The 25,899-nt window shown below is 42.1% G+C and overlaps 2 protein-coding genes and 1 non-coding gene across 4 annotated transcripts in view; 2 read left to right on the forward strand and 1 right to left on the reverse strand.

Annotated features, from left to right (window-relative positions):
* LOC114873239 overlaps nt 1–25,899 on the forward strand; it is an 86,110-nt gene that overhangs the window by 13,245 nt on the left and 46,966 nt on the right. The gene's annotated exons all lie outside the window — the stretch shown is intronic.
* On the reverse strand, nt 2,544–14,604 carry LOC114873238 (nose resistant to fluoxetine protein 6). Its single transcript, XM_029181350.2, has 12 exons — nt 14,154–14,604; nt 12,668–12,864; nt 12,073–12,281; nt 7,001–7,248; nt 6,752–6,922; nt 5,998–6,091; nt 5,812–5,931; nt 5,341–5,506; nt 4,176–4,351; nt 3,469–3,598; nt 2,966–3,283; nt 2,544–2,888 (listed from the first exon to the last, which is right to left on the reverse strand). Exons 1-12 carry the CDS (start codon nt 14,602–14,604, stop codon nt 2,763–2,765), a joined length of 2,406 nt encoding a protein of 801 aa, XP_029037183.1. The 3' UTR covers nt 2,544–2,762.
* On the forward strand, nt 16,984–17,067 carry Trnal-cag. Its single transcript has one exon. It is a non-coding gene; the product is annotated as a tRNA-Leu (tRNA).

A 25,899-nucleotide genomic window follows, 5' to 3' on the forward strand; every position in this document is an offset into this window, starting at 1 on the left:
GAATCCATGTCTCTTTCTACGTTGACGTCGCGCCGGCGAAATACAAAGAGTTACAGAATCGATTCTTCTGTTCGCTAAATGTTCCTCAGTGATCTCGAAAAGTGATCACTTATAGGAACCAGGACTCGCTTTTCGAACACTTAACGTGTAGAAGACTGTCCCGTTCGAGAAAACCGGTTTTATTCGCTTCAACTACACGATAAGTGTTCGCCTGCGGCACATTTAAGGGAAAGATGCTTACACTCTTTATATTTTGCCGACGTCGACCAACACAGAAAGACAGCGAGAAAAGACGAACATTTACAAGCCTAATCATCATAACCAATTATCATAACAATATCGTGTTTGGTCTCATTTTAATCAGGAAAATCTCACCAATATGTTGGTGAAAGTTTAATTTAAAAAAAATGAAAAATAAAAAAGTTTGTTTGTTGCATTAGTATTGTCTCACCGATATGTAGGCATTTAATTTTTTACGACCACCTCGACTCTCAGTCCCTCTTTCTTCTTTATTAGACTGTCTCTTTCTATGTTCGTCGACGTCGGCAAAATACAAACGGTTAGCAGAATCGAATCTTCTGTTCGCTAAATGTTCCTCTCCGGTCCCAAATTCTGAACACTTATCGAGTCTTTACTGTATACAGGTTGTGCTCCGATAATTTCGCGACAAGAGCACTTTCCTATGATTTCTTTTGAAGAAAACAATATCTCCGAATTTCCACGATCATGGAGCGAAATTTCGAAGTTAAAGCAGAACAGTTAAATTGATAGTAAAAGTCGAATACATCGGGCAGCATTATTTCATCTGGAACACTGTTATGATGTTTAATTTTTCATTCTATATAGCGTGCTGGTTAAGAGAAAACGCGTTCTTGTTCTCTGTCGATGATAAATAGCGATGAAAGTAAATTTAGAAGTAAAACTGAGAACAGTGTTATTCGTTTGAAGAGTGTTCCCAACGTTGAGGTATATTTTCTTTTATTTCTCTTTAAAGCAACACCGCGAGTATATCTCCTTTAAAGTGCAATATTTTAAGATACACGAGACATTTCCAACTTCTACCTCTCATGAAATATTCTCTCATTCCGTGGAGGAGAAAGACACAGCGATGCATCGAATCTGTCCAAACAAATGAAATTATTGCCTAACTGTCGGGGGTACTGCAAATATTTCGATTATAACAATCCGAAGGTTCAGAATGCGCTCAGGAGATATTTTATTCTCGCATTTCTCTGCGAGAATTTCATATATTCTCTGTTGTTTTTTATTTTTGTTAAAGAGTCCTGCTCGAATCATGGTTAATTAACACTTCAATACTCGATAGATTAAACGATTATGTTACACCGGCTTTGTGTTCTCCGGAAATGTTAATTAGTTATGGACAATAGGGGTGGACGTAATAAATGGTTGAGTGCAGGACGACGCGTACCGACGATTAATCCGGTATCGATTTTACTAACGATGCGTTCAGGTAGCTGGATTAGGTTATCACCTGTCCATCTTTCGCTTACATTGCTCAGGTCAATTCGATGACGTCTCTTGCGACCGTATGAAAGCGGCTGCATCTGCGACAAAGCACGCCCGTTTGTGCATACTCGAGCTGACACAGTACAACCACGAAATCGCTTGAAACTGATCTCCTCTGATTCCTCGGTTCCACGAATATTCCACTTTGACGAATAGTACGAGCATAATACGCGTTTCACACCGATCGATCGAATTTCGCATCGCTGTTATTGTTACAAATAAATTGAGAAAGTTAAATGACCTAAAGGAATGAAAAGACAGGACCGATCATTTTCTGTCTGCTATTCTTCACCGATAAACGTTCCATTTAAGCTTTAATTCGCGCTAGCAGTTATTTCCAGCTCGTTACGAATTCAGAGAAACAGGGAACGTATAATAATCATTGATTTCCACTGTTAATTTGTTATGTAGGTCATCGTTCGTTAATTAATTTATTTCCATTAAATTACTTAATTAATTTTAATATGAACAAAAGTACATACATCCTTTATACAATATTCGATATTATTACAGATACAATTTACAATTCTACAATTATACTTACTATGAAATATTCTTCTATTCATACTTACACGGGGAAAGGGTTGATCGAATATCGATGAGACTTTGAATTCGATTTAATCAACGTACTCGTAGAAGCTACACGATCCTACACGCGAATTAGATTGGCAATGTAGGAATGCACGCGCTCGTATTAGCATTAGGCTCTGGTTACAGTGCAGTTAACTCAGCCCGATTAACCATACCTATTTGCTGCGAATACAAATTCGAAACGCGGCTTTAGATTGATTTGCATCTGATTTTCGTCGAGAGGTGGGAAATATATCATCGACCACCGGCCCTTGTGTCGGGCGCAAGTATCGAAAAGTGAAATATTCAGGCACACAATCAGGAACGCAGTCAAACGTGAAGTTCGCACTACTGTTCGTTTCAAACACAAAACGAAACACACAAAGTTGTTGCCACTGAAAACTGTGTAAACTTGGCGTGGTCTATGGTTAACAGAGTCTCCTGGAGTTTGGCATTATCGGGTAGAACGAATCCACGAAAAGAGGTTTCATCGAGAAACACCTGGCCCGTACCGTTTTCCTTTTGTCAGCGGGCCGCGATTATTTCCTGAGGGAATCATGAAATCGATAAGATTCTTCTACGAATGGAGTGTCTATCGCGTGGACGGCATCATAGACTCCATTATTCCGTTATCGATCACGAGATCCGCCACGTTCGATCTTTCTCTACCTGATCCTCTTCTTCGAGGTAAAAGCGATCTTCAAGAGATTGACTACAGGCGCCTCGAGCGCCATGGAGATGCAGAATGACATCAAGTACGAGGCGACCAGATTGCCGAAGTACAGAATCAACTGTGAAGAAGCAAACGAGCTTTTCAGCCTTAAAGCTTCTTTCTCGACGGTATAAAAAGATCCGATTCAACTCTTACCACGACGTCGTTGTGAAGGTGGAGCGGGCCATCCATTTGGGTGGCGGTGACCATCATGATGACAGGATGCACCAGGTAGGCGCAGTAAGTTAACCGCGAGAGCGGATACATCAGCCTAAGTGACAACAGGCTGTCGATCATTCTGGCGGATCCGGTGCAGCATTGAATCACGATGAAGGATACTCCTATCGCCCATGCTGTGTGACCCAAGGCGGCGTAAACGGAACTCACCGTCACCGTTAAATTTCCGGGGTATAGGCCGTAAACCAGCGAAAACATTATGGCGAAAGACAATATCCAGCCGATCAATCGTGCAATCTGGAACAGTTGTGTTCGAACTTTCATCATTATCGCTGTAGAATCTTTATCGTCTTTTTACGAGCCGAAGGAAGGATTTTCCTAGCTTCGCGTTGAAAGCGAACCTCCCACGCTCGGGTATCTTATCCTTAGTAGATGGAAACGTTTGCGTTAGATTTTCTGTAACGTTAGAATAACACACTTACCAGCGGTAATTTCAATTTGCAGCTCGTTTTGAACAAAATGTAACCAGTGATTATCCCGACAAAGTAAGGACCAGCTCTTAGCCAGGGTTTGTCGTACAGCTCGTCGAAAAGGGCAAACGGCTCTTGGATCCTGCGCGGAGAAACGGAGAAAATTAAACTTTACATAAGGCCATGTAAAATTCCTGCTACGAGGGAAAAGAAAATGAATAACTTTGAAATTTTTCATATAGTATAAATTCATAGTATAAATTCTATTTATAAGTTATACGAAACTTTCACCGTTCCTCAAATACGATTCTTTTTATCGCCACGAGTCAAGGAATTAAATATAAAAGAATTAATCCGCTCCTTTTTTTTCGTGAAAACTAATTGTTTCGAAACTGTGTCATATCCTATAAAGAAAAGGATATTGCGTAACTCGTTCTCATTCGTTGCTCGATAAACGCACTAGTTATTTATTCTCAGAAGTAAACACGAGCCATGCAAAATGAAGAAAAAACCGCTGAAGAAAGTTTAATATTAAACAGAAGCAAAGTGGAACGGTATTTGCATGCACGCAATTAACGAGTTTGCAATATTTTCTGATTAACCCTACGTAGACGCTGTGTAACATTGTGATCGCATATCGATATACCTGTTACATAATTTTTCATTTATATCGACGAGAAAGGAAGAAAAGGAAATTTGTTAATAGAGAGTAAAGTTACCTGGCTATGTAATCGTTGGCGTAGGCCTTGGAGAAGGTGGTGAACCAGGACGAGACGATCAAGAGCAGAACGACCACGGCGATCGCTTTCAGATATTTAATTGAGAGAAGAAGCAAAAATATTCCCAGAACGTAGAACTGGGTGTCATTTGCCATGTACCAACTCCACAGCATACACTGGAAAGTTATTAATCGTTAACTCGTTGGATAATTGCATTTGATCGTGGTTCAACGAACTTGGATTAGGTCGAAACGGGCGAAAGTATCGGAAAACACTTGGCCGAAAGGAAAATCTATACCCGGGGAAAAAGGCGTGAAGCTAATGGATCAAACGTCGAACTATTATATATATTAGAGGATGGAGTTGATCAAGTGGGAGTCATTTTTGATAGCGTTTTATAGGCTTCGACGAGCATCGTGACGGCTTGACGATAACAGCTGTTCAATCGACGCATTCGCAGCCCGACGATTTTTCAATTTTAATAAACTGGGATGCAATGAAATTTCAATCGATAACTTTTCAATGTATAAAGCCTCGGTTCATATTTATCATCTGGATCATTTCAACGAGAGTTGGAATTTTCTTTGTATCTTTGCTTCTTAATTACTCGACAAGATTGAATTCGCAGATACCGATCGCTGGGTTATTAAAAGAATATAATTGAAAAATTAAAATTAATCTCGGGCTCGGTCAGACGTGCCGCGTTGTCTCATCGTTTTCGAACTTTCTCTGAATCGTAGAACTAATTATCGGAAAACGATCGAGACGCAGCGTACTCTCGCATCCACCGGCAATTCCTACTTCCTGCTGAAAATTTTACTACATCCGCTACTAGGGGTGCATCGCTATCCTTTCATTTAATTGTCTACGCGTTCTGGTTACGTCAACTCTTAATTTGCAATCTTTGCTTTCATAATGGGGACCATTTATTTCGGTTTCGTTGTCGTCTAAAATAACGTTGACCCAATTTTTACGCGTTATATAATCCAGGATGTTGTAGTAATTTGGGCAAGTAAATCGCTAACGGAGTTTAATAGTAATTTATGATAATCGTCGAATGGAATGAGCAACGTTTGCGACGGGGTTTTACGAATGATCAGAAACAAGGGTAAACAAAAACATGTATCTAAATTTGGTGAATAGATAATTGCTAGGTTCCTCTTACCATTTCCTTTCGAGGATACAAGGAGTTTAAGTAGAGGGCGTTCCTCCACCAGAATTTCTCGCAGGTCAAGTGATCGATGATCTCTGGCGAGAATACTGTCCTCGATATCGTGTGCTTTATGGCGATCTCGTTTATCCCCAGGACAAAGAGGTACGCCGGTGTCAATCTTGGTAAAAGGAAATTGAAAGAGGTCAGTGCGGTTATGATCGTGTCGTGTCCTTTGTTTGTACGAGCAACCTCGTGCAAAATTTTAATTTCGATCGAACATTGTTTGCCTCGATCCTTTACGAAAGAGGATTTTCAACATGACGTTTAGACAACCGTCTGCTGACGATATAATTTATTACCCTAAAAATTATCTAATTACCAGGTATTTTCGCAAGCGTCACTGTGACGCAGAACATTTTAGGAATCTGAAAACTTTCGGAATAATTCATGCAAAATTATCGAGGAAAGTTTGTCTTTGCATACCTGATAAATCTGTAAAGGATCATGATGATAAATTTGTTAAAGCAGGTCTTCATGAAACTGTCCTTATCGTTCTTTAAGCTTCCAGACGATCGATAGAACAAGATCGTCACCAGCAAACCGCTGAAAAAGAAATCGATTAAGTAAACATTCCTTTCGTAATTGAAAATAATTAGTTCGTGTCCTTACCTGATGAAGAAGAACGTGTCCACGGAAAATGTAGCGTTGCTGATAGTTTGAAACATAAAGTTTCTCTCGGTCACCGTGCGTAAGGTCTTGTTCTCTATAAATCACGACAGAGAAAGTCATCATCTTGGAATTATCAGTGAAAGTTTGACTTGGTTCACCGTAAGGTTGGATTACGGTGGATCAGGAAAACCGTTTCGTTATATCACAATACGTTTGCACGGATTACGCGAGGGGATATCGATAGAAAGTGGAATGCTTTAATTGGATTTCGAGTTGTATTAATACACGGATAATCGTCATTGAAAACAAAAATTTCATTCGTCTGCTCTTAATTACGATTCTTGTCACGATTGTGAACTAGGGATACCCGATATTACGGGTTCGGGCGGGTTCGGAAAAATCGAAATCGGTAGTCCGACTATTTCGGGTTCGGACGAGCTTCCGCGGGCCGCGGCCCAACTCTCAGTGCATAATTCGTTTTATATGGAATTTTGGAATAAAATAATTTTCCGAGGATAAAATTTATTCCTTTGGAATAAGAAATAGTCGGGCTACCCGACTGCATATTTCGAGCCCGCCCGATATTTTCCGAACCGATCCGACACAGTCGGGTATCGCTATTATTATGAACTGATAGATGGAATGATATTCATCAAGGATTAATTAGGACGATCAAGAAAATCCTTAACGTTGATTAATTTTCTGTGCAACGGCGCATCGTAACCTTATCCTTTGAAAGCGAAATAATGCTTACCGGCGATGGAGTAAACCTGCAGATAGGTGTGCACCATAACCACCCACCCAAGAGAGAGCACCCTTAGCCCGTGCAAACAAGTCAAACTATCTCTGGCCGCAGGCTCTGTACTAAGGATTTTGCTTCCGTTCGCGATAGGATTGAACGCTGTCAGGCACGTCAACCAGAATCCTGTAACAGAATCATCGTGAAAGGAGGGAAAATAAAAAATCGCTACCCAGATCCATTCGCAAAGAACCTCGTTTATACCTCTTTTACTCTCCTTCTTTGGAAGATCGGGTAGATCCTTCTGTAAACTCTTTCCTTTCTCGATCAGCTCCTCTCCGTTCTCCTGTGCCGACGCGTGATCCTGATTTAAATTTTTGTTGGAGAAATTGCTGAGCCTCTCGTTGTTATTCGACACGCTCGAGGATTCTACGTCGCTTACGTTCGGCAGTGTTCTGTATTCGTAAATCGTGGCGCATAGCATCAGAAACACTATCGTGCCACCGATTCCTCTGAAAAACCGATGGATTATGATTTAGGATTTTTGTCGGTTTTTGTTTTAAACTTAGAAGGTATTCGAATCGTTTGAAAAAAGAAGTGGTTATTCTGAATTGTGTGTTATTCGAAGAGTTTTAACGGGATAAGTTTTTACGCTGGCGCTTTATGTTTGTTTCCAAGCGAATGGGACAGGGTGGTTTGTGCCAGGTAAAGCGGACCATTAAAGCGGATATTAAAACGTAAAATTAATAGTAGCAACTAAACCGCTCTTAAATTATAGCGATAAGACATACCCTTTTTCCGCGGTGTACATTTCATTTTTAATCTGCTTCTTTCACGGCGTTTTGTCGCCTCGGTTAAAATGCAATTAAGAATAAAATTCGTTCAAGGTACGATTATTCAACGTTTCCTAAGACTTTAAAGATTGATCGAAAATTAACAATCAAAAGCATCTCGCAATTTGTCTTTAGATTATCGAATGAATTACTCAAGGCTTCGTTTAAATATAAACACCTGCGGCTGTATTTAATATCTCCTCGAATTAATAACCTCCCATCTGTTCCCGATAATTGGGTTATTTCTATTAGCACGCGTAATTCCGTACGCGTTTCTATAACAGAAATCATGGTACAGATTCCCGGCAGGTTTATGCTTCGTTTGTGCAGTTGTCTCGTTTGCTTTGATTAATTACCACCGAGAGATAAATCGATCATCGAGGAGCTCTATTAATCATTGCCCTAATAAATAATACTCCGCAGTCAGATGGCGTCCCGATATAAATTGGAATTCTCCGCGATCGAGACGAATGGGTGCTCTTTATCCTTTGGCGCGTGGTCGCTTTTACGGATCTCTTCTCAAATATCGTGTCATGCTTCGGAAGAGATATTGAAATATATGTCATCTAATTGTAAGGCAATCGACAACGCACCGTACGCGTCTTGAAAAAAGTTCCAAGTATATTGCTGACATCATAATTAGATAAAGATGATAAGAACCTGGTCGTTGGTAATCGTGCCACGGTAAAACCTCAGTCACGAACGTGCTAAGTTATTCCGACGGTGAACACGAGAACAAAGAGAAAGAAGTTGGTGTTTCGCTAAGCTGGCAAAATCTTGAACGCGAATCGCGAGACACAGACTGAGAGTAGAACAGTGGACAGGTTTTTCCTTTTCGGTTTTAATGCCACGATTCTTCGCAACCGTGAAACGAATGAAAAGCAGCCGCGATAAAAAGTTGGACCATCGAAATTATTCCGCGGCCTATTTGCATTTTCTCACGATCTTCATCGTTCTTTCTCCTCGTTTCCCCGAGCTTTAGCTTCAATTTGTTCGCGCGATTTTAAGTGGAAATAGGAAGTGGAAATCGAGCACTCTGTAAAAGTTTCAAGCGATCGTTTCACTGTTGAAATGTAACTTCGATCCGTGTACTTTCATTTAACTCTTCCTCGATTCCTGCGGGATGCGGCGGTAGAAATTTTCAATTTATCCGTAAATTGCAGCCTGCGTCGAGTGTCCCTCGAGAGTAAACAGGTCACGCGAAGTTGAATCGAAGAAGCGTCGCGACGTCAATGTCACGATTCGTTGAACTCTTAAGGAGAAGAGCTGATAATCCTTGCTCGAATACAAATTTTTCTTCCACCAGCGATTCCTTTCTAGAGGTATTTAAATTTCGAAAAAAAGAAAAGCTTTCCCTGTCTTCTAGATCGTACTTTCTCTTACTCATCCTTTAATGCTTGCAAATGAAAATTTATGGACGTTATCCTTGCCGGTGGAAGTTTTCATTTAATGTTATTCATAAATTTAAATAACCTGGCCAGAAAATATACGAGGATCGTGTGTATAGTTTCGGAACTTGTACCAGTTCACGGTCTGTTTCTTTCACTCAGTTTCATTCAATTAAATTTCCCCGATTATGGCAGCGTTTGCATTGGAGATCCGGCTGAATCTTTCGCGTAACGACCAAGAAGTACGCGTGTTTTATTCAATGATACGTTTGACCGAAGCTCGCTGATTTTATGCAACACGACACTTGCAACACCGCGTCTAGTCTTGTCTTGTGCAATTTCTTGGGAAACGATCTTGATCTCTACTTAACGATTTCGTAGATTAAGTGGGGACCGATTCGAGGAGAACGATAGTTACGCTTTCCTTCTAACTATTCGATAAAAGGATTTTGTAAAAATAATACTAAGTTAGCGAAAAGTAAAGGTTGCCTTCTACTTTTCGATTTCTCTTCGATGATCCATGGAAATCCGAAGAAGAGTTGCATCGTACGAAGCCTGCATTCGACCGGAATGCACACGATAGCGCGACCACTTCACTTTCACGTGCCATAGCTTTCAGCCTTTCTATGATCTTGCGTAATACGTTTGAGACACACGTGTGGACCTTACTCACTCGTCGATATGCATTCCTGCGTTCTATGTGTTGTACAGGATGCCACACGATCTGAACAACCGCAAATGATGTTTAACGATTCTGTTTGGTAATACCGGTGTGGAAAAGCAATTAGAAAAACGAAGATAGAAAGAGGTTTCGAAATATTAGAATAGTCGAGTAAAAGACTGGGAAGGAAACAACCCTGACCTTAAGATAGATCTTCAAGGAAGCGAATAATCTCATTAACCCTTGTGAGCGATGCTTAACGGTTTCATTGAAATCGGGCCATTAGATTGTAGCTTGCCTTGGAACTTGAACTACTAGGTTATAATTTTGATATGCATCGCGTGCAAGGACGGGACGAGGTGCAAACCTTTGTATTTATAGTAGGTTGCAAGTATTACTGACGTAATTCGTGGTTCCGGGGGAAGTTGCACCTTGTAAGTTAATTCATCCGTAGGAACTACCCTAACGATGCTCGGCTCGTGAATAGAATCGAAACGTTTACGGCGAAAGTTTTTCGATTAACGTTGCGAACTTTTATACGATTTCCATTATATACTTTGTTTAACATTTTCGCGATTGCCAATCTTTTTATCGTTTCTCGCAATTCCTCGTACCGTTCTGTCGACAACAAATGTTTTCGCATAATTAAAAATAGAATTTCAAACGTCCATATCCTTTTACTTAATAACGTTAACTTCTTTTTGCTTCAATTTATTGAAAGTAGAGCAAATGTAGCAACAGATTTGCAACACTCTTTCCAAGAAATCGGTTCGCGACAAGATAATACCTTTTTTTTTCTTCTTACACGCAGAATGTTGTAATACACTTATGAGTGTTTTTGTAATAAGCGAGAAAAGTATATTGGGTCGGTTTACAGGAAGGTTTACGTAAAGGGGGGTAATTTCATCTCGGAAGAAAGTGCAGAAACCATGGAACGCGTGTATGTGTGTATCATATCTGATGGTCATTAGTTTCGTTAAGGTTGTACCGTGAATTGGAACGAAATCGTTCGATTACGAGGATCGATTAAATACAGGGTATCCCAAAAATAGGCGTTGAGTGGATTGGGAAGGCGGTGAATTTCACGGGCGCCCTTAGTTCGAGTCGGCGACCGCTAGGTGGCGAAGGGATTGATCTGTTCTCGCTAGCGGTCTGCCGGCATGAGTTCCAAAAAGCGGAGTTTTAGGCGTCTGGGGCTGAGATTTTGGCGCTAAGCGCGTGGGTGTAGTCGCTAACTCATTCAGGTTAGCTTGTTCGTCCCTAGACAAAAGTGTTGAATTTTGAGTGGAATTTCGACCAACCCCGCGCCACATGGGTGGTGGTGGCTGCTGGGGTGTGGATTTATTTTTAACTCAATTTGCGCCCTTTAACACCGCCGGTAAGCAACAAGCTTGAGTACCGCAGAACGGGTCACTTTCACCCTTTTTCTATTCCTACAAATGTATCTCCGACCACAGAAAGTTTGCAATTTCTCCAATGCACCTTGTTTTCTGAGACGGCCTGTATTACAGCAACCTTCGTAAGGTTGCTGCTCCCAGAAAGAAGAAAGTCAACAAGACGCACTTTATTATACACTCGCATACAGGGAGTCAAGATCGATGCACTTCTCATACGTTTATGTCCTCTTACGTGTTGTTTTTCAACGCGCATACGTAATCACTTTCGTTTGAACGATACGTAAACGCGTTACAAAATATTCAGGAAACCATCCAAATAATTCTTAGTTTTCTTCAATCATCGAATTAGACCGCGACAAATAGTTTTATCCGTTTTTCTTAATAAAATTTCCCGTTTTCCTGATTGCTCGAGCTGCGTTAGAAAGGATTGCAACATTGTTGCGGGTTAACCGGCTCGCACCGCGAATCTTGACGCGTAATTACGTGGACACAAGCCACTCTCCTTGCTTCTCTTATTTATCGAAGTGAACGTAACCATTGCGAGTTGCGGGTTGCGCAAATTCCGCTCGCGTAACTGCACTCGGACAGTCGGCCACCTTATATATTCGTCTATTATCAAATTCTTTGAGAAATTATGTTTTCGCCGGTGGGATAATGAAAATTAGGTAATGGTATATTATTTCAACTCGATTGAAATTGAACGTATAGACATCCTGAAGCGTGGCCTATCTTTCGATTGCTGCACTCCCGGAAGCAATTAACAAATTTTTTTTTTTTTTTTTCTTACGTAACACTGTCCCTTCAAATATCTCGTGTGTCACACGCGAAAGTGTCGCTTTCAGAAGTTCTGTCCAATATGTGGTTCGAAACTATTCTGTCAGACTGGAAGTTACTCGCTAAGTACTTGCATCCCATCTGTATTGGGCGCGAAGGTCTCGCTTCCACAGTAATCAGCGTGAAATTACGTTCTAAACACCGGTTAATGGGTAAAGGATGATCGAGGATTTGATTTCTGCGGCTTACGAAAGCGTGAGATAAAAGTTGTTGCGTTACTTACGAGAGGACGTAAAACTTGGGGTCGTGCCAAGCGGTGTAGTCGCTGGATGGTACTTGTTTCACCGAAATGATGTGAATTTTCGGTCCGATCGATCGATAAGTCGAATTACCTTCTAGTTCGACTCGATCCGCGTTTGCTCTCAACATCGAGGTCAGAGATACTTGACCGCAGGTAGCTGGTAAACAGAGACCGAGGAATAGTTGTCGTGTCTGCAAATTAAACGGTTTCACTTATAACAAGAGAAATCGAGCTACTTTTTCAATTAACTTCGAGGAGCCACAAGTTAAACCAAGATGGAAGATTCAATTTGAAGGTTAATTAAATCTTCGTCCTTTATTGTTCTTCGCTGACTTTGCTTTGCCTTCTGATTTTTTTTACAACTACGTTGAAAAGTTTCAGCGCCTTCACTTTTTCCTTTCCCTTCCTTTCTTTTCTTATCTGATTCGCTTTCTTTTCGTTCTATGAATAATGTCTCTTTTTAAATATTCCTTGATACCAGAAGACGATAACGTTCTTAAATAACTTTCCTCCCTTACGACGATCGGCAATCTTTAAATGGAAAGGAGTGGTTAAAAAAAGGGTCAAGTATACTTACGGAGAAGTCTATTTCCTTGGGTAAAGCGAGGTACATCCTGGCCACGTGGAATTTCACCGGATAGGGCGGCCTGTCCTCGATCCCCGAACCAATGTTTCCACCGGTTCCGTTCAGTTCTTTGCAGAGGCTGCTCGAACCGAGCCAGAAACCGTTGCCGAAATAAAATTGCGACGAATAACGACCGCTCGCGTCTGACACTGTAATAAACGATTGATAGTGGCAATTAGGTGGTATAAAGGTGCCATAGATTCGGATCGTTAAAATATTGTTCGGCAAAATTGAATCTCGAGGGGATGTAAAATTGTCAGAGTCATGCTTTTCGAGGGGTTCAATTACACGACCACTTGCTCGTGTAAAGGTTCATTGCCAGTTACGTAAATAGCCGGCTGGTGACCACAAGAATAGAGAAAGTGGTCGTTTGTCGACGCGCGTGTAATAACGACCTACCGAGAAATTTCGTGACGTCAATCCGATCCTCTATCCTTTCGAGAAAAGCACTTTTTTTTTAAATGTCAAAGAAGACGATCGAAATGCGAGGTGAAAAATTCTTAGAATCATTATTTCGCATGTCTGATCATTTGCGAGATTACGAAACGGACTACGTTTGGTATTCCTACCGGTTCTCCGGTAAATCAAATTATATAAAGTGTTGGAAGTTCCGGCCTATAGAAAGCATATGAATCTGTAATAGGTTTCACGTTGCCGTCGGTTGAATGCCATGCTTTATAAAAATAAGGCAATTGCGTAACCCGTGGGTGGCGTCGAGTGTCACCTGGTCCAGAAACTCTGAGTTTTCAATCGGTGCAGCTTCACGTTTATTTCGAATTGAAATGAATACTTTATTCTTCGGGAACTTTGATAGACGTTTGAATAGCCCGAGCAACGCGTTCCATTAAAAAAAAGAATTCATATTTTTTGTTGGCATTTATCATTGTTTGTTCGGTGGAATAAGGTGGAAATGGTTGGTTTGCTGCGATGATAAAGGAGCAGGGCGTAAGGAGAGGTTTGGAAAGGGAGAAGGGTGGCTATTACGAGGCGGTAAATTGCAGTTTCGCAAAGTAATGACGCATTTGGCAAGAGCAAGTTGTCTGCCAGCGACACGGTACTTGGAAACTTGCCGAACCATGAATTTCTCTAAAGCGGACCAAATTGAACGCTACCCGTTTGTCGATCTCGAACGGCACGTTGCACATCACTCTCTAAACATGTACACGCTTGTTGACAAACCTCCACGTATTCTCTTTTAAAAGTGGCAAAATTCTACCACTTACTATCCCGTAATTACCCCAATGTTATCATAGCTTTCATTTATTATTCCACCCAAACACCGTTGTTCCAAGGGTGGCTTTCATCTACGTTCTCGGGCTGTGTACATCCCCTCGAGTCAAATATACACCCCGACAATAAAGTAACTTGCGTGGAATTGCGGGAACTCGTTATCTCTAACCCAGCAGCACCACTCGATGAAGTTTCGTTCCGTACTCACTCTTAGCCGCCCAGAGTTTCCCATCCTGGAGAGACTTCAAGAAGAACTCCATGTCTCTTCTGCAATTGTCGTCGAGTTTACCAGGTAATCTGGACCACTTGAGAGGATCGTAAAGATCCGCCAACCATTGGACGCTGTTGGCCGTTTTCTCGAGCTTCTCTTTCATGAAATCGACGTCGAGATCCCTCTGTTCTTCTTCCTTCTCGTCGAACAATTTCAGGTAGTTCTTCCAATCCAGTTCCGGATTGTTCTTGCTGAATTCAATTAAAGGGCGACGTTCCTTCGACGCCTCTTTCTCGTCTCCTTGATCGGTGCTATTCGAATTCGGTGTCTCGGTGGTGATCGACGATCTATCTCGAGGTTTACCGAGTCTAAGAATATTCGACTCATTTTTCGATATTGTCGTGTGAAGAATACAGCTTATTATTAATAAATAGTATATCGATGTCATTTTGATTTTAATCCTTATAGAGAATTTTGAAGAAAACACATCTAAGCTAACTGATTGACGGATAATTCTCGAGCATGTTGAATCACACGAAACGTCGATCGTTGGCACGCGTTCAAATGTTACTGCAAACTCTCTATTTTCGGCTTCACTTTCTTTTTTCACCGGCCACTAGATTCGATCTAGGTAAACACTTAAAGAAGTCATCGATGTCTCGAAGAGAGTTTCGAGTGCAAGGTCTCCGGGAAGAATGATCTTGAAAGCGTTGTATCGTTTTATCGGTATACTTTGTTACGAACAGAGTAGAATAGTAAAGGATTGAACTTTCGAGGTAGAACAAAGGTGGACGCACACACGTGGCTAAGGATCACGCACTGAATGGAGCGAATCAAAGTTACCAGTCGCGTTTACCCGCCAGGTTCCCCTTTCTCTCGACGATATACTTTAACCTGGTAAATTTCCTCCTTCTTCATCCCCACGAAACTCTTCTCGTATCCTGCCGGTCCTCGCGGCAATACCTGTTCAATAGCCAGGCCCCTCTTTTCTCGCTGCGACAGAAAGGGAGTTTGACCTCCTAACTCCATAGGTGCCGATTTCATTTCATTTGGAATAGCAAATTGAAGTGTTAGATTGGGAAATGAATTCTCCTTCTTCTTGGTTATATGATTATAAAAATGAAAACAAGAAATCGATTAAACCACGCGTTCGCGTTGCGCCATATCGGTATTTCGAGGCTCGTTGCACGTAAAATTATTTACCCGTGAAATGACAGTAATCAAAAGGTTTATTGGTCATTTCCACGTTACGTCAAGGCGTCTACTCGCTTCTTGTGAAAATCACCGATCCTCGATGCTGCAATTATTATTGGACGAAACGGCGTCGATCTTTAAGCAAGAATTGCACGTTTTTTATGGTATAAGTCTTTGAATCCCGAGTACATAAACGGAGAATATCCTTTTTCCTTCTCTAACAATGTTTGGAGAAAGCAGCTAGAGGACGTTAAATTGAATCACCGTTCGCGTAATGGACTTTAAGCGCGATCGTTATCGTTACATCGCAAAACTGCTTACCGTTTCGACTGCTATTCTATTTTCTCTGCGAATCACCTGCAATCGGAAACAAAGAAGCTTGCTTCCAATTGCATCAATTTGGTCAACCGATCGTTCAACTTACTAACAGGGGTTTGAAAACCAATTTTAAAATGAATCAATCGTACCAAAGAATTCAAACCTATCGAACAGAAACGCAACAAAAAAGAACCAATATTTGCCATTCATCGAATAACATGTTTCGAATTTCATTGTTACCAAGCTCGGCAACATAGTTCGCGAAAACCCTTTGTGCCCGCTCGTTAACGCGGGGCTGTGTAAAATACCGCTTCATTCATTTTCACTTTTATTCGACGCGTTTACGCAATCGCGAACCATCGCGGTTGGTTCGATCGAAGGAGCTTGTAGATTTTCACGAAATTTCTCTATCAATTCGCCCTTTGCCGTGTTCGTTGAACGACCTGTTCGCCAGCGCGGAAACCATCGGTCGAACGAGAGGAGATCCGGTTGTTCCGTTATGCAACCGAGCTTTCTATACGCGTACGAGTGGCAACCGGTCTGCTCGAAGGAGCTCGATCTCCACGAGGCACCGCTTTATTGGCTTCGAACCGACGAGAAAGCAATTTACCCTCGATTCCAGCTGACGTTATTGCGATGCGGGTCAACGCTGTTGCAGCAATCACTTCTTCTTTCTTTTTCCTTCGTCAAGTAACATAGCTGACACTTTGACAGTTTGGCAGCCAGAGCTTTACGTATCGTCCCCCGAACGAGCCCGGTTAATTGATCTTTTCTAGTTCGTCCACAGGACAATTCGCCTAAAACTTCTTCCCCCGAACTGATTACACGCCTTTTTTCAACTTACATTAATGTTTCCCACGTATTTTTCTTCCACTGATTGCGAAACTTGTGCGAAAACACCAGATTTGTTAGCAAACCTGTACATACAGAGAAGTGAAAGTCAAAGTATTAGCGGAAAGAAATTTCTGTCGCTATTTTCAAATGTCTATTTCGACACTAGCCGAGTTTCTCTTTGAACGAATGGAATTTTTCTTGGACGCAAACCCTGGGAGCGAACTGCATACCCGATGGTCGATAGAAAAGATATCTTAATGATCGATCTAGCAGTTTCTCTTAAGGTAGTATTCGATACTGCCCCTTGGAGACGCTTATAGACAGTTTAAAAATTTGAAAAGGAAATTCATACACAACATTTGAATCATATTCCTTTCGTTAAACTTCACTTTATTTTTGATTTTCATCGATTAAAAATTGATACATTAAATACAGAAGCGTTGATAGATATTTATAATATATTTTGCGAAGTCTCCACGAAGTCAGGATGGCCGAGCGGTCTAAGGCGCTGCGTTCAGGTCGCAGTCCACTTCTGTGGGCGTGGGTTCGAATCCCACTTCTGACAAATTTTTTCTTTTCTGCTCCTTTTGTATTAGAAAATTAGCGATAATCATTTTGCTTAATCTAAATTATAGCCGCAATAAGTATGAAAATACCATGGAATGTTAAGAATAATTAAGCGCAAGATAAAAGGAGATAGCGCGAGTTGCATCTGCATATCGGAATGACCTCTGTTATAAAATATGCACTATCGTACAAATATTATACTGCATGTTCCGGCGAAACTACCGTAATCCAAATCGCACCCGATGTTTTATGATTTTGATGTTCACGATGCATCGTAATGGCAGAAATAACTGTTTCGAAGCGTTAACGGTGGAACGAGCGAAGAGAAAAAAGAAATATACGCAAAGACTGAATCTTTTTCGCTAAGAAAAAAATGCTTGTTCACCGTCGCAAAGTACGGAAAGAAAAGCGTTCGATAGTTGCATCGATTCATTTGCATTCGCGTGCGTTTGCAAATTCTTCAGCGCGATCTTGACGTTACGTAGCCAGCAGGATTTAATCGCGGGACCGAATCACGAGAGCAACAGCATCGATAGATGCGAACAACTGCACCACCATCTGGTAACAATGAGACGACAAAAGGATCAAGACGAAGATCCTCGTCTCATTTTGTTCCTAGAGAACTGTTCTCGTGCGAGTCGATTTGCACACAAAGCGTAGGTGGCATTGTTCCGTCCCGTATCGCAGGAGGATGCTCGTTCGTTTTATTGCTTTACGCGAACCAATTAATTCTGGCATCGTGTTAACCTGTTGCAAACTATGCGATCACGTAATTCAAGTATACTGTAAGTCTGCCAAGTGATCCTCTCGGATCACCATTTTGTCCAGCAACGATTCTTTCTCCTAAAATGAACGATCATAATAATTTGATCATCAACCGTGAATGCTTCGCGATGAATCTTCAGGCCGTACGTGAAAGCCCGCATCGCGAATCCCATGGAAACTTGTTAGACAGCCAACCGTGTAACACTGGGATTTATTGTTAACAACCGTTCGAAGCGGGTCCCGGCGTTCACCGCTCGACGATATCAAGATTGATACTTGAACTTCGGAAGGCGGATTGTTTACACGCTGGGAACCCGGGATTCGCGCCATCTGGTATAAAAGTAGCGGTTCCTCATCTCGCGACCTCAGGGGACCCAATTTCCAAGCCTGTCGCAGAGACATTCGATAAATCATCGGTATACGATGCTCCTGGAGCGTTCTCCAGGATAGATAAGTGAAAATTTTTCGGTAATCGTTAGCAAGTGAGGTGGAAACGAATGCTGGTTCGATTGGAATTAAGTGAAGATTGTATTTGTATAATTAGTTACAGCTAGAACCGGCTAGATTATGGATTCACCTGCGATTTTCGACCTTGGGGGGTTTTTCAAAAAATCCTTCTCACTCCACGACCTGGGAGAGGAAACGCGTTGCAATCCTCGCTTCGCAAGTTCTGCAGTAAATTATGACTAACAAGGGACATTATCCAATCGACACACGCCGATTTTGATGCCCTTTGAGTATGATATAGAACTGAAAAAAATGTTTGACACTGAAGGGGTGAAAAAAATGACAGAAATAGATTATTTTTCAATATATTTTTTAAAGAAATAAATTTATCAAAGATTTGCTGTTCAAAAACACACAAATTCCATTTTGAATTTTTCGCCTGAGATATTCAAGAAAATATGTTTTGCAAGCCCAACTTTGAGGGCTATTTTCACCCCTTCAGCATGGACGATTGCCGATAAAAAAAAATACGTGTCAAATATTTTTTGGAGTTCTATATCATACTCAAGGGCGTCGATTGGGTAATATCCCTAGAAAATGTCCACTATCCTACACAAGTATCTCTAACTTTCGACAATAATTGTAACTGGAGAAGAATAACTGAAAGAGTTGGACACGGATGCAATTAAAGGTGAAAAAAGCCGGTGTCCATTGGCGTGTGACGGACCATCTGGCGCGAGTGTATGCAGGCATATAGCGGTCCATGGCTTGCGTGTTCCTCAGCATCGTGTGCTCCACTGTTTCGGTATCGAGATTCCGTTTTCAATGGACCTACTTTTATACAGGTCTTTCCATCCTCGATTACACCGCAGGTATGCGCGTCTGTGTGTCGCAGGTTCGATTAAATTCCTCGTTCGCGGCAAAACCTGCCGATGCTGACCTCGCCAACACGGCAGCTGCTTGAGAAAATTTGAATTCTCCAACCTCTGATGTTAGTTTACCGCTGCATCCGAAGAATTAGATAAAACCGTCTGAGATAGAGTATCGCGTTGTTTCGAAGGTAAACGGAGATTCTTCCCACGAGTCAGCGTAATTGGTGAACGACTGCTATTAGGTACTGGGGAAAATTCTTTAATAAGCGAATACACATAACAGCACCTTCGTTAAAATGTCATAAGGAACACAGATACAAGGCTGTTATTTAGATTTGTAATTGTAGATTTACAGATTTTTCGATTCACAATGATTGCCTGTAGGAATTATGTAGCTACACGTTAGATAAATATGGATCTTCAGAAGACGATGCTTAGAAATTTAAAACAATGTCGCATTTCAATGAACTGCAAGCAGCGTTTCTCCTGTCCGATGTAATTCATCATTTTCTTGAGATTCCTATCGCGAGGTGTTTTCAATTTTCCCAAACAATGGAAAATCTCGTCGGTTCGTTCGATAAATCATCCACCCACGAGCGTAAGCGGTTACCTTCTTAGAGGGTTCGCTGAAAGATAATTTCGCTGGCTGGAAACGTGCTGGAATCTCGATAAGCCTTTCTCGTGTACCTTCACGGGTGATTGTTAACATTTTTTTCAAGATGAGACGCGATAGCTCCAGGATGGCTGCACGAATCGACCAGGGGCTCTCGCCCCGAAGCTTAACCCTCCACTTTTTCCTTTATTCTCTTCCTTTTTTCCCTTTTTCGTTTCTTGGCTGTTTCTGAGGTTAGCTAGGCGAAACTTGGCGTCGCCGTTGAAGCGTAACGTTGTTAACGTGACCGTGCTATTGAAAATAACACTTTGCGTCTAATCGTCGTTCGAAACCCGTATTAAAGTATTCGTTTCTATATTTTCTTTGATTTCGTGTAAATCCGTGAGGTTGGTTATTGAAAATTTACAAGAAGCTCCATTGAACATGCACGGGTATTCATCAGAAAATCTGACTAGATAATCAAGCGTTTATCTTTTCTAACCTTGCATCCGAAATAAGCAGGTAGCGCGGAGAAAAGTCAAGTATCCCGCGGTAGTGTCTCAATCGGTGTAAGATAGGCAGAGAAGGGTTAAATCGTAGCTGTACGCTAGGATTTCATCGATTCCTGAGAACGCGAATTCTCTCGTCCTCGTTTACGCTCGTTTGCGAACGAAATGGTAGCCGATGGCGAGGGATAAAAGGTCTAACGCTGCATCGGCCACGAAAACGCGACTCGGTGTTTGCCACGACACCGCTAACTACGGTGTTTCAATTGTACGTTCGATAATGACAGGACTTGACCGGGCGATAACTGGAAGAAGGAAGGAATTACAGGCTGTACCTTCTCGTAAATACAAACCGCCGATGCTAGAACCACTATCCTCCTGGTGTTATGCTACGTATTCATCGAACGAACAACGAGCAACTTTTTCTTGTCGATTCTGTTGCTAGAAACAATATTACCCCAGTTGGCAGAAACAATTTGTTTCCACCCGAAAGCATTCCCATCGAGGAACGTTTCAGTCTTGTTCCATTTATAGCGATAACCGAATAAATCAACAAAGTTAGTTGGAAACGAAAAGGATAAAGTTCTGACAGCAAGTTCCGTCGACCAACGAGTCGTCTTCGTCCTCAATTAAAATTGCATCGATCATTTGGTGCAATGGTAAAAATAACTTTGCAAGTGGACTTTCATGTGGTCCAAATACCTGATCGATATCCTGCTGACCCGTTTGACTGTTTTCAACGCACCGTGACGTACGATGAATATTAATTATGCTTATTCAGTAGCTGTACCGTGTATTTACGAGCTACATTGATGTCTCGTATGTAGGTCCTGTGTCAATTCATTGGCACGAAGCGTTTTAAACACGAGTACGAATAATTGTCATCGCAAAATGCATCAGTAACATAGAAATCGTTTCAACGTAAAATTAACCAGCCTGCATCATGAATATCGTCGAAACATTTACCCAGTCGTTTCTGCTTAAGTTTTAAATTAACATTTTTGTGCTATAAATTTGAATAACATACGATACTAATTAGCCGAGCCGAGGTGGTTCGATGGAATCGTAGGACCAGGTTGTTTCAGCGAATGTTTCCGTACGTGGGAAAGGACCGATAACGAGATTCTCAATCGTTCGTTTGGAAAAGCTCGAACGTCCTTAGGACGTTATCTCCAGCGTGCATTTTTGCATCGCGTACACACGCCATTCTAGAGACTAATAACAAGGATTAATTGGTCGCGCATAGACTGTCGGGGTTAATGATCTATGCACGATGGCGATTCGACGCTTCCTCTACAGTTCGTTCATTCGCATCCTTATTTGGACCGTTGTTCATTAATCATACATATATGTATATAGGTATCCTGTAAATTTTCTTTTATACTCGTTAACGAGCGAAATCTTCGACAGTGTTAGACGCGTTGATCGTTTGCGGCAGTTGTACTAACTTTCATAAGTTCCCGTGACTCTGCGACGGTGAATCGAATTGTGCTTGTCCCGCGTAATGACGCGACGAGGTTACGGTATGATTTCTAGGAAAAGGGTTGTGGGTGGTCGAGGAGGTACTAGACGATTCCGCGAATAGCCAGCAAGCGTTCCGCCTAGAATTTCGAATTCGCATTAGGGACGCGGAGAGTGCGGTCGAAAGTGCATCGCGCAGCTCCTTGTCCCGTTACTCGAGTGTGACCGTAGAGTTGCTAGAGTTCATCTTTCGATTTCATAGGCAACCTTAACAACCTACGCTTTCCTGCATTCCACTTCGAACGCGTTCTGTCGATACAAAACCAGATTTGGCCATTTTGACACGATTAACAGAGTGTGATATCGACATCTTCTCAAGATCCACTTTTACACCAAGAGATGCCATGAAGAGTACCTTGCGTTAGCATTGCCTATCTCTCTTAATCACTATGTTCTGCCTAATTTATTGCTGTTATACCAGATTTCTGTAGGTATGCTCCTTGCACCAAGTAACATCTTATAGGGACGAAGGTGTTTGTTTGAAAAATTATTTTTCTTAAATTTTCTATCAAAACGGTTAATCCCGTTTATTAACAAATAAATTAGCTTATATAAGTGATAATTATTATCACGAGGAACTAGTTATCAAGAAACTCGGGTAAAAGCTGGTAGCTTAAGACGGAAGAATTACGACGACGATAGTCGCGAGGAAGCGAGAAGCTTCCTTGTCCAGGTCTGTCTAGTTGTCAGGTCTGTTTGTATCCAGCTGCTTTGAAACCTGTTACACATCCTTGTCACAAGCCGTCCACGCGTACGGTTTTTGCAAATTTGCAAGCAACCGCTTCCCATGAACGGCCGGTGTAATTGTTGGCCAGTGACACGTAGCAATCGTCCAGTACTCCGTGCGCGGTTTCGAAAAGGATGAGACGTGCCAAACGGCAAACGACTTCTCCTTTTTTTCTTCCACTCTCGACCACCTGTAACTACTACGTGAGAAAACTGAAACGACGCTCTCGATATTACCGTTTCGAACGATTTTCCTGCTGATAGCAACATCGCGAGATGAATTCTAGCAAAGGGCTCGAACCGGTTGAACCGATATAAATGACGATCGATAAAGTTCGAAACCGTTGGTAGGAACGAGTTCTAATTTAATTATGTATCGAGCAGATAACGATCATCGACGGTAAAACTAACGGTGGCGCAGCTTCGGGTTATTAAATGCTCGTGAAAACTGGTATCTCCAATTAACGGGCAATTTACTCGCGTGCGTACGCGCGAAGATCGCGCGATGGGGAACAATCGTTAATCGAGATTATATCGAAATCGGAATCGGTATCCCATTGCGAAACGAAGGAAGAACATGGAGCGACAAAGTGGTCTCGAGTCTCTTGAAATCTTAATTAAACGACAGGAAGAAAACGCGTATTTAAGAAAAGGTAGGAGAATCGCAAGAAGCTTTACGGGTACGGATATCATTTCCACCTGCTACCGGCTACGTCCCAGGCCACCGGCGAGTGTACAGTTAAGCCACGGCCCGTTCTGAAATATTGCCATGCCATTTTTTGCGGCTATTTACGCGAGAAACTAATGGATTGTACGCTGGCTGCGCGTTTAACCGTCATTACCGCAAAAGCTGATCGTTATTCCTGTAACGCGTGGCTTGTACAACGAATACTCCGCATTCTTATCGGGATACCAAGATACCGCTGTATTCTTGTTTCCGCTCGTTTTTCCACCGCGGAGAAAAAAGGATTCCGAAAGTTTCTATAATCTTTCAGCCAAACCCTAGCAATGTACTATCGAGAGATGGAAAGTATATTAGGGAAAGGAATGCGGGTACGATTGGTCGCCTCACGCGCATGCGTTCTAGATCCTCGCGCGCTATTGGCCGACGCGATCACACACTAATCGCGTCGCCTGACAAAGAAGAACAATGAGACAAAGCGAGATTCAAAGCGAAATTTGAACAGGGCGGAGCGTGCGAATTGCTCCCATCCATCTCTCGACAGTACAATCTTCGAGAAGGATTTTTAATTTCGTTCCAATCATGTCGAAAGTTTGCAGAAATTTCCAGCGGAAGCGATAACGGTTGCGCGCATTAAGTTTCATTCTATTTGCGGATGATTCGTAAAATTTTCAGCATTACTCGCGTAATTTGAAAATAATGGAAGCCACGTTCCCATCGCGGTAACCGTTGTTCCAGAGATAAGGGGATAAGAATAGAAACGCGGAATGAACAGTGGATATTCCGTTATTTAGGATGTCTCGGAGCGACCTTGCGGGTCGTGCACTCGTTGCACTCGTCGCGAATATCGTAGATAGAGTTTACCAAAGAAGCCAGTAGCCGTGGTAATTTTGAATAAACGTAGTCGTCATCTCGACAATCGCGCTCGTTAAAACGAAGTTCACTACGATTGAGGATACTCGAACGTAAAGAACACAACGTAAAGGCACGAGCGTGGCGTCAGCTGTCAGAAACGTCGTAGGAGAATCGATGTTTCTTCGTTGCTTGAAAGACCTGCTTCGACGCGGAGCACAACCGTTAGAGCAAATCTATAAGCATATTTTCACGGACCGTTCCGTGGAATGCCTGTCGAATGCGTCGACGATTATGCGAAGGGGAACGAGAAAATTGCATCGGTTATGTCAAGTATGTTATGAACTCTCGAGAAGACTGGGGAGTCCGCTGCCACGCGTAATCGTCGCGGATATCTTGCGAACCGTGCAATTAATTAGATACGAACGTTAATTAAAGTTCAACGGTACCGACACGCGTAAAACCGTATTATCTTTCGGCGAGTAGTTACAGTCGTTGATCGATGCAAATGTTTCAACATCGTCGGATCGACGAATGATTTCATGAAATTTCGCTTTACTGACCCGGATATCTCGCGATCTCGAAAATAACGTTAATTCAAAACGTTACTGTAGGCGTTTAGTGGAGGAGGAAAGGGTTTCGTCTCCCTGGGTGCCTTTGGTTCGGGCCTGGGACCGCTAGGTGGCGGCGAGATGTGGGTGTTCTCGCTGGCAGTCGCCCGGCATGCAGTTCAAACCTATAGAAGTTCCGAATTGCGGCATCGTTATCAGCTTCACTGACAAGTCTGGCAGACGATCCTGAGACAAAACGCCTTTTTCTCCCCTCTCTTACACTACAACTATACAGCCGGTGACAATTTGTTCATTTTCCACACACGAAGGAACGAGGCAAAGTAGTAAGTCGAGTTTCGTGTTAATTAGCGTTCCTACTCCTTCCGTAGCTTTCTCGCACCCCGAGCAAACGCGAGGCGTGATGGAAACGAGAAGCGAAACAAGCGGCCCTAGGTCGTCTTCTGCACGTCATTAACGCACGCACTCGCGGTGCACGCTATTCGACGCGTTGCACTTCGCCGGCAGACGTGGGATCATGCGATTCAAACGAGTCTAGTTAAATCGCGACGTATACTTTGAACCCTCGCCTCGAACTCTTGCTGTCAAGGACAAGAACAATCTTTCCGCGAAATCTCGCGAGTCGTGTATTCGCAGAACAAACATTTCCCTAGCGGAAAATCGATAAAAATTCATCGATAAATCGCATGATTAACCGTCGCGAAAGATGGTTAGAGAGAAACGTTTAATCGTAACTGCGGCAACCGCGATTAATGACGATCGTTAATCAGCCAGGCTTTTTCATTCCCTTTCCTTTTTTCCTTCCGACTGTCAAAGACACGCGAAGCGACGTTCATCCTGTACCTATACGTTTGTGGGTGTATTCGCAGAAAACGCGGCGAAGATAGCAGGCGGACCATAGCCAAGGGTGAAAGAAGGAAGAAGGGAAGGATCATAAATCTGTATAATTGACAAGTGCCGCAGAAGATGTTCATGCTCCATAGATGCTCGAGCAGATAGCTCGCTAATAACGCCGCGCAGTATATAGGAACATACATAATGGCCATTAAAAAAAAAAGAAAAAAATTCTACGCTGACTTTAGTATAATACAAAATCGTAGAACATCGGCGTTCGGTTTCCCTAACAAACTGATAATTCTGCTATTCAAAGAATGGATGCGTCCTAACCGAATAAATCTGTCCAAGTCTATTCGGTATTAAAACAAAATTTCATTCCCTACATCAATTTATCTTGCCTATTTTGAAAATAGAGTTAGTTATTATACAGCAGTTTTTCTGTTCGAATTGTTCGATTCCCT

The sequence above is a fragment of the Osmia bicornis genome, chromosome 12 (assembly GCF_907164935.1).
Source record: "Osmia bicornis bicornis chromosome 12, iOsmBic2.1, whole genome shotgun sequence".
Lineage (NCBI taxonomy): Eukaryota > Metazoa > Arthropoda > Insecta > Hymenoptera > Megachilidae > Osmia > Osmia bicornis.

Bases quoted from the DNA above. Each gene is read 5' to 3' on its own strand.
- LOC114873238 (XM_029181350.2), bottom strand. From the start codon at position 14,604: ATGACATCGATATACTATTTATTAATAATAAGCTGTATTCTTCACACG. The intron at 6,923-7,000 runs GTATAAACGAGG...ATTCTGTTACAG, and splicing joins AAAGAAGGAGAGTAAAAGAG to GATTCTGGTTGACGTGCCTG. The intron at 4,352-5,340 runs GTAAGAGGAACC...ATAACTTTCCAG, and splicing joins TGTATCCTCGAAAGGAAATG to TGTATGCTGTGGAGTTGGTA.